Raw genomic sequence first — 14976 nt, forward strand, 5'->3', positions numbered from 1 at the left:
GACTAACAGTGAAATGAGAGTAGCCTGCAACTGATTCCTGCCTCCACTGAATGGCTCGTTCCATGCTTTGCCATTCTTATTAGGGTTGCCATTTGCATTTTTTTTAAGTTTATATCTATTTTTTTTCCCCAAACATAGCTCCCGTTTGCTCGGTGATCCTTGTCTCCTCCCATTTAAACCTGCGGCTGTTATCGGTTGCCCAAAAGAGGCTGGGCAGGAGCGTTCAGTTGGCACAAATGACGGCTGGGTGAATAGACGCGCACGACTCGTGCAAGCACATGTCTGGTCTCTGAATTTCTAGAGCAGGGTGAGAGCGCGGGAGGATGCCGGATTGCTGACCTGCTTTTTAAGTCTTCCTTGCTTAGGAGTAAGGGAAGTCGGACGCGAAGACTCTGGACAGTTCTCATTTGAGTCAGCAGAGTTCGCCAGAGGATCAAAAATATTCCCGATCTACAGTACCATCAACTCTTAAACTGTAGGCTTCCACATGTGCAAAATCTGATTTTATATAACCGTGCTTTTTATTTGTATCTACCTTCGTCATTGAAACTAGTTCCTGAAGCTTATTTGCATGGCCGTTTCAGTCCACTGACATTGCATGTCATATATATGAAATGTCCAGGGTTGTTTGGGTTTTTTTCTTCTAAAACCAGGCTTAAGGATTTTACTTTTTTTTTTCAGTTTTAACTGTTATCCCATCAAGTCATGAAATTTCGGAATTGTACATTTTAGAGTCATGCCCAGATTACCTTTTTTTTTTTTTCAAATGTATTACCAATCTCTGCGTTAAGGAGGGGTAAAGCTCTCCAGTTTAGCGGCTACATTTTGTTTGCGCAAACTTAGATAAGGAAATGCTTACAGCACTGTTTCATAGAAACACAAATCTCCGGTATTCAAATTCTCCTTATCATTAAGGAATTCGTTTTGCCGGGGAAAAAAAACATTTTCTGAAGGCAGGCTGACAAGGCTTAATCTCAATTTGACATACTTAATCATTACTGAAACGCGAACGAATAAAGCTAACGGGTTTGCCTGGAGGAACGAATGTTTTGATTTCCAAATTAAGCAGTTATAATAGGACTGGAGCTGAAAGTATAGCCCGGGGGCCTGCTTAGATCTTTCAGAAACCGTAAGACTGGCGGTATCTCCCTCCGCTTTTTCCATATAGAGGGGGCGGGAGAGAGATTTGACTTTATTAATAACCCATTTCTTGACAATTGTTCCTTTCATTTCAAAATATATTAAACGGGTTGGTTTTCTTTTTTTAATGAAAAGTCTTAATGTAGGCCCGAGGTCTTCCAGACCATTAAATGTAAGCGATTAATGCCCAAAGGGGGGGGGGGGGGGGAAATCCCTTCGGGGGTTATATTTAGAGTTTGTTATGCTGTTATCACATTCACTCTTGACAACCGATATAAAAGACGCATTTTGAATCCTTTATTCTGTACAAACTATGCATTGCTCATCTGCGGGGGACAGGAGGAGATTGCATTTGTTATGTATTAATGGCAGATTTGCAGTGTTTCCTCCCCTCATTTGCTTGTATGCTATTGCCTAGCCCAGTTGTTTTGGTTGTGGTTTTTGTTGTTTTTTCCCTCTGGATCCTTCAAAGAACCTGATTATTTTTTTGTATTACTATTTTTCTTTACTATTTAAAACACTATCAATGGCCTTGTTCTACTGTCTTCATATTTTGAAAAAAAAAATGGTGCATCGATAAAGAAATGTTCCCTTCCGAGTGTTCACAGGCAGAGCTGCCGGGCATTCCTGTGAAAAGCCCTTATCTCCTGGAATAAAACATCTCTTAGCTGCAGCTCTGAACACTGACACATTTATTGCTCACGGGTCTCCTGTGCTTTTCTTAAAGGACAACGTGAGCTTAAAAAATTGTTCTCCCTTTTCTACCAGTAACTTTTTTTTTTCTTTCTTCCCATCCCGTTTTCTACTTGATTTGGATCTTATTTTTTTTTTAAAAAAAGGATTTTTTCCCCCATAGGCTCTGAAATGAGGGAAAATCCCTTCTCGAATAAATCTCTATACCTTTAACAGAAGTACAGGTGTGAATTGATGCAGGTGCCCCAGTCCATTGTTTCTGCGAGGAGCAGGGCTGTTTTACTGGACAACATATACAACAAAAAAATATATATATATTATATCTTATATATATATTATTTTTTTTGGGGGGGGGGGTCTTTCCTACAGTGTGCTTAGAAGTCAATATTTTGGAGACCTATCCCTACAAAAGATACCACTACTTATTACTGGAGCTCTGTACACGTAAGGATAATTATTGTATCCTTTGCTTTGTTGATCCAGCTAAGAAACAGACTTTTTCATCATAATCATCAGGGGCAGATTGAGCTGTCGTTTCCTTACGAATTAATTTCAAGTGCAACCATCCTCAGAGTATCAAATCATACAGATAAAATAAACCTCATCCCCCCAACAAAGGTTTTATGTCATCTTGACTGGCCTTCACATTAGCATTAAAGAGCTGCATCTTTTTGTTCGCCTGGAGTGAATGAAAACAGGTGCTTGCACCTTGGCACTATTCGAACAATAAACTAGTCCACTCGAAGGTTGTTATCCGAGATGTGTTGTGCATTGGGTGAAAGGTCAACCCTACGTATTCTGCAAAAAAGATGCTCCTGTTCTACACCTGTTCAGGGAAAGAATACAATCCAACAAATTAGGGTTACACATTCAGGAAAGAAAAAGACCTTGTACCTTTTTAAAGATTAGGCATGTTTATTTAATCAATTAAATTCTTTTTGGCAAGCTGGCATCAAGGCTAAGCAATGTTTTGACGATATACTGAAGAGCACAATGCCTTTATTTCCACTGCCACAGTTTTGAAGCAAACAAACATCTTGATTCTTCTATAGAAGAGTGGTGACATCCTCTTTCGCTTCTAGCTTTATTGGGGGGGGGGAGTATTATTTTGTTTTCCTTTAGATTTACAGGTCAGGAGCAAATTACAAAAAAAAAAAATAACATCTCAAAAGCTAATTTTCTCCTAGTTAAATTATAAAAGCAGATGTTTGATATAATTTCTTAATTATGATTGCTTCAATATTTAACTAGAAATGGGACAGCATGTATATGTGTGGATATAGATATGCATAGGCACAGAGTATGAATTTATATAAAGTTATTTAAATTTATAGAAAAGACTATTTCTACCCTTATTTACGGTAGAAACCTGACAAAGGGTATCCAGACTTCTGTAGGAGCGATTAAAATAGACGAATTCATATCTTGCTTTATGTGAAACCATTTGTGAATTTAAGAAATGTCAAGGTATGTCTACATAAGTACAGAAGAGAGGGTGGACGTTTATGTATTTATTTTATATTCTGCTTTTCAGCACTTCAAAGCGGATTAGGCTTCCATTAAAGTAACCTGTTTTGCCAAAATGTTCACTATACAAGGGGAGTAGCTCTTAATACCAGTCCCCCCCTCCCCCCCCATGAAAATACATGAAAAAGAATTGGGATCTTAAGATATATTCACTGTGGCAACGTGCGAAAACTCGATACATAGACATGATACATTGTAAAAAAAAAAAATGTGCTAGGGAAAGAAAAAAGGAAATGTGAAAGGGCTTGGGAAGTCATTACAGATGTCTTCTGTATGTGTGTTTGTTCCAATCTCTGTTTTATATCCCTAAATTCAAAGGCCTCCAATCAGCACAAGGTTAGCCATCTAAGAAGAAACTTCAAAAAGCTAAAAGGCCAGTTCCATGTATTTGAGCTACCTGTAGCAGTAAACAGGTAAACAGTTTTAGATAGAGGGCACTTGAAGTGAAGTACAACCACTCATCATCTGCGCATTTAACTATCCTTTTCAGCCTCTTGTTCAGTTGTTCAAATAACCCCTTCCTTCTGCGCCTCCCAGACTTAAATTTAAAGGGCTCTGCCTACAGCACCATTACATTTGTTACCGAGGGAAATCTGTTTGTTTTTCAGCCTGTGCCTGACTCGCTGGGGTTTCTATTTTCCATAGACACAGAATGTGAGAGAATTTATTGGGGGGGGGGGGGGGGAAACAAATTTCCTGTGTGTTTACCACTCTGTCTATAGAAGAAATCCACTCGAGGCCCTATTTGCTAAAAGGTGTATTCCTATCCTGTGTCTGAACAAAATACTTGGGAGAAAAATAGGACGCTTATTGCTTTCTTGACAATAGAATGAAGGATAGTAGTGTTAACCTTTAGATTTGCACAATAGAAAGCTTGCACCGCGAGTCTGGCAATCTGTGGAAATTGTAATCTATGTACCTCTCTCTCTTTTGTAAATAGTTTGGCCTGTCTTAGTGCGGGGAGAAACGTAACAAAGAGTACCTAACAGTTATTTGCAAGCAAAATCTCCTTTAGAAAAGTTTGGGATGCATGGGATATGCAACAATCACGACTGGAAAAGTTTAACATAGGCTTTTGGCAGTCCGGTGGCAACGTGCGAAAACTCGATACATAGACATGATACATTGTAAAAAAAAAAAAAAAATGTGCTAGGGAAAGAAAAAAGGAAATGTGAAAGGGCTTGGGAGAAAGAACAGAGAAATTTAAGTTAAAACGAGACCGGAAACGAAGGAAACAGGTTGCCAAGACAAATCCACTATAGCTGATGTGGGAGAAGAGAGAAGATTGGGGAAAACTATACTCATAGACGTGACCTAAACCAATGTTCATTCATTTGATTTTTGTCGAGAAATATCAGAGCAATATGTGACAGTTCAACAGCTGGAAAAAAGCAATAATCTGCACCATGAAGTATCATTAAATAACCACAAACGTGGTTACTTTAATCGCCACTTTAATTTGCATGAAACGACTCTGTCTCAAGTCCCCCTCAGCAACCTGCTGATGCTTGTGCCCTATCTCCTCCGTCTGCAGTTGCAGCGCTTCTGCAGTGTAGGTAAGGACTGTGGCTGGGTATCTATCCTTTCCTGAGCTAGAACTGTCTCTGTGAGAGCATCTGCAGCTTAGCTCTATAGGCACACAAAAAAAAAAAAAAAAAACGAGGGAGGCTACAGAACGTCGTCCCTTCTTCGCTTTGTAGAGTTGACTTAAAACGTCTGCACGGTAAGCAGGTCGGAGCTCAAAGATAAGATTCAGAAAAGGACTATCCCAGTTCTTTAAAATGGCCTGGCTGCTAACTATATCATACTAAAATAGCATAGACACATCCAGTCTCTTTAGCAACATTTGATATATGCACCAAATACCATTCAGATAAATCATTAATGAATGGAAACGGTGTTTTGTTTTTTTCGGGGGTGGGGAGGGTAATAATTGGTATTTGCATACAGTTGTATACGGTTGTGTGCGTGAGTATACGATGTGGGAAAAAAAAGTAAAATTTTGACTTATTGGTCTCTGTGTATAAAGGAAACTAGCTGGTCACAGTCCAACCGTATTCAGTCGGTGTGTGGCTCTCAATGGTCCATTGTCATGCAACTCCAACTGCAGTGTGATTAATTCTTCAAGGGTCCTCGTTTTCCCTTAGGAAAATATTTACCTATCAGGTGGTCTAAGCAAGTAAGGCCAGCAGGTTCATCAGAGAAAGGGAGAGAAAAGAAAATTGCCCTTTTCCATTATTGAGCTCTCACACGACTAATTTAACCTTTTATCCTCAATGGTTAAAAAAAAAAAAAAAAAACCGCTACAGCTATTCCAACAGTACTAATTTACATTTGTTGCTATTTTAAAATAGAGGATTTATTAAAATTAAGCTATAACTGAATTGATATCTCAGATCACCTATACACATTTTTTTTGTGTTTTCTAAGTTTTAACTTTTGATGAAGAATTGGACAATGTTACAAATTCTGGCCAAGGAAGAGTAATTTTCTATGTAGATAATCCTTTCCAACAATGCAATTTGGAGCATTTTAGGGCACTAGAGTGGTAATCTTAAATCTTCAGCCTTATTGCCAACAATGTTTTGATCAAATCAGCCTTATAAAATACCCCTAGCCTGGTCCCCTCAGCGTTAATCTTTATCACTTTGCTTACTCCTAGCTATTTAATTCTGTTTGGGGTACATATTTACAAACTAACTAGCTAGCCTGTCATAGGCTGTAATGAGCTGTGAATCATCTGTATTTCGTTGTTTTTAGGTCACTAAATATATGAACTTATCATCAGTAAAAAAAAAAATTTTCATGGAAAAAATGAAATAGAAGTGTGTAGGGTTGTTGTTGTTTTTTCGTGTACATAATTTAATCAATTTTCAGATATGGAGCGAGAGAGAGAGGACCTAGGGAGCGTCAACATGAAGGAGTTTCCTTAATATTGTGTAAGGATTCAGAAATGAATGAAGAGATAGTCCATTGAAAGCAGTTGAATGCCATGACAACTAGGAACAACCTCAGATTTATTCCAAACAGTTAGAACACATTGTAAGAGGGCGTCAATCATGTATTATTTCGCCACTGAAATAAATGCAAAAACTGCGCGAGGACAAAGGCTTCCAACAGGAGCCGGACATTTGTCTACATTTCGCCCATTGTCCGCAGCTTAGCAATCGGTTTGTATTTGTGTTTGCCCGGGTCCGACCACCCAGCATGCGCTGAGGGCTTGCTGAAACACGAAGCATTGTCACACACATCACATACTAGATGGGAGGCAGAGAGGAATGGAGAAATAAACTGATCAACAATAATAAATTGCTTTGCTGCATCACTCAGCCTTTTTTTTTTTTTTTTTTTTAAAGCATCCCCGTTCTGGGAGAAAGTCAGTCAGACAACTTCGGTAGTCTTTTCTCGGCCCATGAAGAGGAGGGGAGTGGACAGAATATGTCACATTTAACTCCCATCTGTAAATCCCACCAAACAACTAGGAACGCCTTCAAACAGAATTTCCATTATACAGTTAAGATGCATCTTCTGTAGATGCGGGAGAATCCCTAGAATGAACCTCAACAGATAAATAATTTTGGATTATAAACAGCAAAATTCGATTCCCTCCGAGAAGAAAGCGGTTTTTTTTTTTTTTTTTGAGGGGATAGTTCAGTTAGCAGGTCATAAAAAGAATAGAGGTTTAGCCCAATCCCACCTAAAGCCTCCAAGCTATTAACCCTTCCAGAACTAAACAACTCCTCAGTTTAAAAGAGAGAAGAAAAAGAGATGCATGAACAGCAATTTGAAACCTGAAAATTTGAAAAGATTTGCATACATATATAAAGAGATACTTTTGAATAGCCACAGTTTCATAACAACTATTTACATTTACAGTCACGATGTTAATTTTTGAAAATTGCATCTATGTGTGTATATATTATATGCACATACTTATATAGCGAAAGATGGTATATATAATTTTCATTTGATGTTCAAACAGGTGTACTTGAAATTTCGACCATTATCCCATCTTAGATTCAGTGAAAATGGTTGAAGCACAAACAGAATACATTTTAAATTCATCCCTGGAAAAATGATACACACACACATACATATAAGTACTAAATATGTATATGTGTGTGGGTGTATCATATATCTGAGTGAAAAAATAATCGGACAAATGTGCATAGGTTACCTATTAAAATTAAGTATTAAACAAAACATCTAAGTTCAAAATACTATGCCAAGAATTTAGGAAGCATGGATTTTGTCCACTTCAGATGTGACGATTGCACTCCTGTTAAGTGATTGCAACAGGGATCAAAAAACCAGAAAGCATCTTTTAAAACGAATGCAAGATCTTCCGCGTAGGCCGAAATCGGATGGTAAACGATTACATTTATTGCCGTTCTAGTTTATTTTGGAGCATACGAGAATCAATTACTTGGTGTTTAATTTATACTGCTCATCCTTAAGCCTCAACCACAATATTGACCTAGGAGGTTTACATAAGTTGGTCTCTTGCCATCTGAATAGCATCTTGTTTAGGTAACATCTCATAATTTGAATAGATTTCTTGTCTGAGTACCTAGTTTAGCTCTTGCTGTAAACAGTCAATTTTCCAGCTTGCTGCAAAACGTTTTACGTCAGTAAGAGAGTGTGAATGAATGCAACTGATTTTTAGAGACAATTTGTTAAAACGTACTTTCAAGTGTGTGGAATATCAGGCTACTTGGAGGTCCTTTGTATGTAAATACTGTGTAAAAAGGCCCTCCCTATCTTTGTAATTAATTGACACGTTATACCACTCATCATGTGCTGGAGCACCAATGGTGGAGCCTCGGATCTCCCCAAAACCCACAATTTCACATCTGCAAACACTGTCTTCATCCACTTGACTCCTAAGACCCGCCCACACGTGGCCAACCTTTCGCGTTTTTAATGTATTTTTTTTTTCTGCTCTCTGCAGGTTCATGTGCGGAGACCAACCTTATATGGACTGATCACTCCAGGAATGGCTTATTTTTTTCAAGCTGCCAGCAACAGAACAGTGTGCTCAAGCCAGATTCTGAAGTAAACGCACTTTGGCATTCTTCCTGGAGTTACAAACTATTTCTGAAGCCACTCGCCAGGCTGATATTATACTCCATGGTTTTCCTCAGCTGCGGCTGAGCCCAGTGCCATCGCAACCGAGTTCCTCTTTTCTTCCGCCCTTACTTTCTCCTCCTTTTTTTGCTTGCTTGTGTGGCTGTGTGTGGGGTTGGTTTGGTTTTTTTTTTTTTTTAACCAACGGATTGACAAACTGGTGCTTCAACTTTCCTGCATAAATTTGACTAGAATATGTCGCTAACCAACACAAAGACCGGGTTTTCTGTCAAGGACATCTTAGATCTCCCTGACACCAATGACGAGGAAGGATCCATCGCGGAAGGAGCGGACGAAGAGACTGAGGGGTCGGAGTCCCCCCCAAAATCTGGAGTTTTGGGGCAAAGCCCATTAGAAACTGTGCAGAACTTGCCTTTGAAGAATCCCTTTTATGACAGCAGTGATAATCCTTACACGCGGTGGCTTGCCAGCACAGAGAGCATCCAGTATTCGTGTAAGTACTGTACCATGCACTTAAATCCTTTTATTGCAATTTGATGAAATCTGCACTTTTCAAGGCAGAGACCTCGTCACCCGTTTCCAGCCGTGAAAGTGTTAAGTCTTTTCAGTATTCATTTTATTTCCTTCTTTTCTTTGGGGGGGGGGGGGGGGGGGGAGGTTATTTCTAGGCACAAGCTGTATTTGACTTGGTGCATCTTATTGTTTTCAAGAACCAAAGAGAGTTTCTTTGATTAAATTACCCTACACATTTTTATTTCGCTTTCTGTTTCTCTCTCTCTCTCTCTCTCTGATTTGTGGAAACTATTGCTTTTAATCGTGAGATTTTCCGAAAAACAAAAACTGAATAGATTATAAAGCGCCAACTCTCTGTCCTTAAAAAAAAAAAAAAAACACACACACAGACAGCAAATTGTTGAAACAGAGAGATCTTTGTGAGGGAATTTGCTATCGGTCCTTTAAGCAGTTAAAATGTCTAAATGGTGCGACGGCTGTGGTGATCAATGAATGGATTGTTGATTATTCTTTAAAAATCTGTTCACGTATCTTATAAAAAAAAAAAATCGCTCGAGGCTGTCCAAATTCAAGTTATTTAAAAATATGTAACGTTTAGCTATTAATCATCTGTGGTTTTGAATATATGCATACATATAAAATGTTTTAAGTATATATCGTTTTATTGATATGATTTTATCTTTGTGGAGAGATGCTACGTTCACAATTTTATATTCTTATTTGAAAGGGGGAAAAGAAGTGGTCTTTTATGCACCCTTTACGATTTGACTGTTTGGGGGTTTTTTTCCAAATCATTTTAGTATTTAGAGAAATTGTTTTAAAGGGTTTGGTAAAAGTAAAAGTGAGTTTCTTCTACAAGCAGCTCCAAACTTGCAAAAAAAAAAAAAAAAATAGCATCTCTTTCTTTCTTTTCGTTTTCCTTTTTTCCCTGTGCGGACTTCCTGCAGTGCACGGGTTGGCATCCGGCAACTCGCAGCAGGACTCCTCGTCCAAGTCCCCCGAGCCTTCGGCCGACGAATCCCCGGACAACGACAAGGAGACGGCGGGCGGCGGGGACGCCGGCAAGAAGCGGAAGCGCCGGGTGCTCTTCTCCAAGGCGCAGACCTACGAGCTGGAGCGCCGCTTCCGGCAGCAGCGCTACCTCTCGGCGCCCGAGCGCGAGCACCTGGCCAGCCTCATCCGCCTGACGCCCACGCAGGTGAAGATCTGGTTCCAGAACCACCGCTACAAGATGAAGCGGGCCCGGGCGGAGAAAGGTATGGAAGTGACCCCTCTCCCCTCCCCGCGGCGCGTGGCCGTGCCCGTGCTGGTCCGGGACGGCAAGCCCTGCCACGCGCTCAAAGCGCAGGACTTGGCGGCGGCCACTTTCCAGGCTGGCCTCCCCTTCTCCGCCTATAGCGCCCAGTCGCTGCAGCATATGCAATATAACGCCCACTACAGCTCGGCCAGCAGTCAGTACCCCACGGCGCATCACTTGATGCAAGCCCAGCAGTGGACTTGGTGAACTTTTTGTGTACAGACTGATAAGCCAATGACGAAAAAAAAACAACAAAAAACTATGGGGGACAATAACATTATTATAAATATTATTATTATTATTATTATAATTATCATTATTATTCCTTTTTTTCTGTTTGGGGGTTCGATTTCTTGTTTACCAAGCTTTTTTTTATTATTATTATTATTATTATTATTATTATTTCTGGTGTCAGTGCGCCATGTTTACAAAATTTTGCGCCATAAAAGCGGACCTGCCTACCTACAACTGAAATTAACCTTATGCTCTTGTGATTTTGTAAAGTATGCTTGTGTGCTGTAGAAATGTTGTCAGTCGTATATAAAGCAAATGGGGAACACTTTAAAATATAGAGAATTTTATTTCCTTCTCTTTTTACATGAATCTTTAAATATTTATGGCCGTGTATTCTGACAACTTTTAAGCTTTTTTTTTTTGTTTGTTTGTTTGTTTTTGTTTTGTTTGTAAATATTCGTGGTTATTGTTACCATCAGTAACCTTCAGGGCGTTTTTGTTGGCTGCAACTATTTTCCCAAATATAAAATGTGGGTTGGATAAGTGAACTGGTCGAGCCATCTGCCAACAGAAAATATATAGTTAATCATTGTGTAATAAGTCCAAGAAAAAAGCGCGTTGATGGGAGATTTTCGATTTTTTTATAAGGATTTTAATAAAAATGCTGTGTTTCAAACCCTGTTTTTGTTTGACTTTGTTGCGTGAGACGCTCAGGAAAGACGTCCTAGCCAAAATCATTCCAGACGTCTTGCGGGTCAGGAGTTTTCCGCTCCCTAAGCATTGAACTATCCAGGTTATGAAAAGTAAAGATGCTCTGTCCTTTTTGTTTACTTAATGCAGAAGATTTCAAAGTTCAGCCGAGTTCATATTCCATGCCACACAGATTGAGAGAGCCGATTGGAAAACTGTATCCGCAGAAGTCACCAAATCTTCTTCTTTTTCTTTCTTTTTTTCACGGCAAGTGGCGTATTTTTCGTTAAGGTTTATCTAACTTGAGAGCCATAGCAAATAAAATGAGTGAAAATGAAAAATAAACCCACTTACTTAAACGCAGGAGTGCTCCTTCAGCTAAGAAGTCTTTGATTCCAACACAATCTCAATGGCTTTCACTTTGTTGTGGCTTGGGGGGTAAGTGCGTCGAGTTTCACTCGTCCCTTTTTGAAAACGTCCGGGATTTGTGGCAGATAACATAGTTTGTTTGCTTTTTTTTTTTTTTCTCGGATGTGCTTTAAGCCAAAATGCCCCACCTATACAGCTCTAAATTGAAACCTGGAGCATATATATATATTTTTTTTCTTTTGCAAGTAGCGATTCTGCATGCGAATGAATTGAATGACTGTTTGCTAAAATGTACTTTGGGAGATTAGCAAGGACCAGTCATCTCTGTTGCAGTACTTTTGGGCGAGTCTCCGCAAAATTGTGCTAGAATTTAAAGCATTTATTTTTCTAAACTCAGTTAAAATACCAAACACTTCATGATATGAAAACGGTAACATTTAAAATAGGTGTAACGTCTCTAGCTTTTCTTTAGTTATAGACCTAGGTATCAAATACTCCTCTTAGCGCACCGACAGGTTATTTAGGCCATGGGAAAATGTGTTATTGCCCAACGCTCACCCAATCTAGCGCTTGTATTTGACGGTGTACAAACGCTGCCTCTTTCAGGTGCCAGCAATGGACAGATAGTGCCTATTTTCTGTAAGCCTCCCAAGCAACTGGGACTGGAAAGTGTCTCGGGACACGTAGAGCAAACTCAACAGTCCCAGCTGCATTCCTATCTGGGCTAGTGTTTATCAGATTTAATTCAATATCTAAGGCAAACATGATCATCTGCAACAGTGGCCAATAAGTACTCAGGGAAAACTGGAGGTGAATGCTACCGGATTCGGGTCTTGCCCGACGCAGATTTCATACAGAGCTGAAGGCGTGTAAATGCTCATTAGTTCCAGATGGTGTTTGTCTTAATTTTTTCAGAAATGTGCAAAACATATTGAACTTTTTTAGTTAAGAGAATGGGGGGGGGGGGGAAACTACAAAATATCTGGTTACCAGTGATGGGTTTGGGGTTTTGGGTTTTTTTTTGGGGGGGGGGGGAGGGCGTTTCAGTAATTCCTTGCAAAATAAGTTGCTGTTACAGTAGGGAGAATTCGTAAATGCAACTAAGCCAAGACAAGAAAAAGCAAAAAAAAAAAAAAAAGTATTTTATATAAAATTCTCTAGAATATCTCCCATTTAGAAAGACTTCTAATTATACTTGGTCAGTTTCTAAAACGTGATCCTTCTAGAACATTTTTTTTCTTCTGCAAATATATGCATTTAAAAAAAAAAAACCACTCCAAAAATGAAAAATATAAGCACAGATACAACAAATTTTAATATAAACCCGAGTTGGCTCGAATGAAAAAATCCGGACATGTTATATATTTTTTTGAGAGTGATTGGGGCTAGGGCAAAAGTCTAATGCTGTGTACAGAGTGAAGGAACCAAAACGGTCTTTAAAATGGGGAAGGGGGTGGGGGGTACATAGTCACTTTTTGTTTTGTTTTGTTTTTGGACCCTATTCAGTCAATAAAATGTAGTCGAGTCTTGTGTGGCCCTCACCCCGCTGGCCTTATATTTCACGCGCTGCTGGGGCAGTTTGCGCAGTCTATCTTTGAACAATATACAGTAGACATTACAAACCGGCACAATGGGAGAGGCTGGTAGCTGAGGATGTTAGAGGCGTGCATATTAAGGAGGAGAAGAGAAAGAAGATACAGAGGGACGGGGAAAGAGAGAAAGACAGTGATTCTCTCTCCCCCCCCCCCCCCCCCCCCTTTGTGGTGCTATTCAATTGGTTTATCAGGAGCAGTGCATCCCAGAGTCAGGGAGAAGTATCCGTGCGTTTTGTTCTGCCTGTCAGTCGGTGCCATTGTGATCCATGTTCTACATGTTGTATTCCATATGGACAGCTGGGCTGAGGGAGGGCGGAAAGGAGCCCCTTACAAAACCCAAATTGTGTCCAGCTTTCAAAACCAGTATTGTTGTCTGTGAAAGGAAGACGAATTAAAAATTCGTGCTATATCTATTCCGAAAAAAAAAAAAAAAAGACACTCTTTCAAGGCTAACAAACAGGGCCCCCTTTTCTCTGCTCTTTCTGACAAGTTTGTCTCTCATTCCACAGGAAATTGCTTTCCTGCATCTGCACGGCTTCCTAACAAATCTGAGCCATAAAATTAAAATAAAATGACACTCGGTGCAGACGGATCATAACTGAAGTTCTGACGCTGGACGTGCACTTTAGCTCTTGTTTGCAGTGCTCCCTGGAAGCTTTTAGCTCGAAATTATTCAGGAAATAGTGTAAACGTCGTGCAGACTGCCCTGACCCAGCCGTAGCACCTAGAAACGAAATAATTTTCGCCTCACCCCCCTCCGGGGATCTTGTCCTTCCTTCTCTTCATTTGTTTCGTTTGTAAGGCAGCTTTTTAAAAAGCCCCCTTGTACGTCGATTTCTGAGTGCAGTTTCGGGAGCACTAATCTGTAGTCGTTTCACATAGTTACCTATTAACAAGGGCCTGGAAGAAATCAATCTACACCCAAAGACAAACATCCTAGAAACAAGTGTAGCTAGCAGAAAGGAAGACACAACCAACGAAAGGCTTCGGTCTCTCTCTGGATAGGTAGGCAGCCTTTGCAATATTGCGGGTGTAATATGGATATATTATATATATATATATATATATACACACACCCACGATTACTCTAAAGGGAAAGGAATGGTTTGCAGCTGTTAACAGGTAATTTTGTAACCACGAATACTGGTTTTTATCATGTCTGCTAAAGGATTTTCCGTGCATCGTGCTTCAAACGATGTGACAGGTTAGATATCGAAGCAGAATATTTCTTTTTGACGTGTACAAGAATTGATAAGGTAGGGAAACGGCAAACTCTTACAAAAAAAACCCCCCGCAAAAACAAACAAACAAACAACCTGTACCTGGAATAGGTACAGCGCTAAAAATGAATAGAGGAAATTAACCTCTTGTTGAAAATTTAGCTCTAGCCGACTAGCGGGAGAAAACCCTTACACGCCATCTCTTAATTTATATTTTATTTCTTCTCCGTCTAGCAAATAAAAAAAAAAAATACGGCAACCAGCCAAACGGAAATATATGAAGAGAAATGACTTTTTCCCGCAACAAAGTGTTGTGCCAGTTAATAACGTTATAGAAAACGGAGGCTGCCTTTCAAAAACAAAACGGAAATCAGAGGAAATAGTGCTAAATGGGTTTTATGCTTCTTTGATTTTTCGGGGGGGGGGGAGGGGGAGGTCAACCTTTCCCCACCTTTTATTTATTTTTTTTTTCTTTTCTTTTTCTGTTTAGAAACTATTTAGGGCCAGCACATAACCTGCTCGGGCGCTAAAAACCCCCTTTAAGCCCTGGAAATAACCGACTTTCATTACCTATTGACTGTTGGGCTTAGTGGAGAGACCATGGTGTGGA

General features: G+C 39.7%; 1 protein-coding gene across 1 annotated transcript; it reads left to right on the plus strand.

Annotated features, from left to right (window-relative positions):
* Window positions 1–8646: 8646 nt before the first annotated feature.
* On the plus strand, window positions 8647–10465 carry NKX2-2 (NK2 homeobox 2). Its single transcript, XM_029596949.1, has 2 exons — window positions 8647–8941; window positions 9909–10465. Exons 1-2 carry the CDS (start codon window positions 8683–8685, stop codon window positions 10463–10465), a joined length of 816 nt encoding a protein of 271 aa, XP_029452809.1. The 5' UTR covers window positions 8647–8682.
* The last annotated feature ends 4511 nt before the right edge of the window (window positions 10466–14976 follow it).

The sequence above is a fragment of the Rhinatrema bivittatum genome, chromosome 3 (assembly GCF_901001135.1).
Source record: "Rhinatrema bivittatum chromosome 3, aRhiBiv1.1, whole genome shotgun sequence".
Classification (NCBI taxonomy): Eukaryota; Metazoa; Chordata; class Amphibia; order Gymnophiona; family Rhinatrematidae; genus Rhinatrema; species Rhinatrema bivittatum.

Excerpts from the sequence above, each read along its gene's own strand:
- NKX2-2 (XM_029596949.1), top strand. The coding sequence starts at position 8,683 with ATGTCGCTAACCAACACAAAGACCGGGTTTTCTGTCAAGGACATCTTA. Across the intron at positions 8,942-9,908 it reads AGAGAGCATCCAGTATTCGT|TGCACGGGTTGGCATCCGGC; the intron begins GTAAGTACTGTA and ends GACTTCCTGCAG.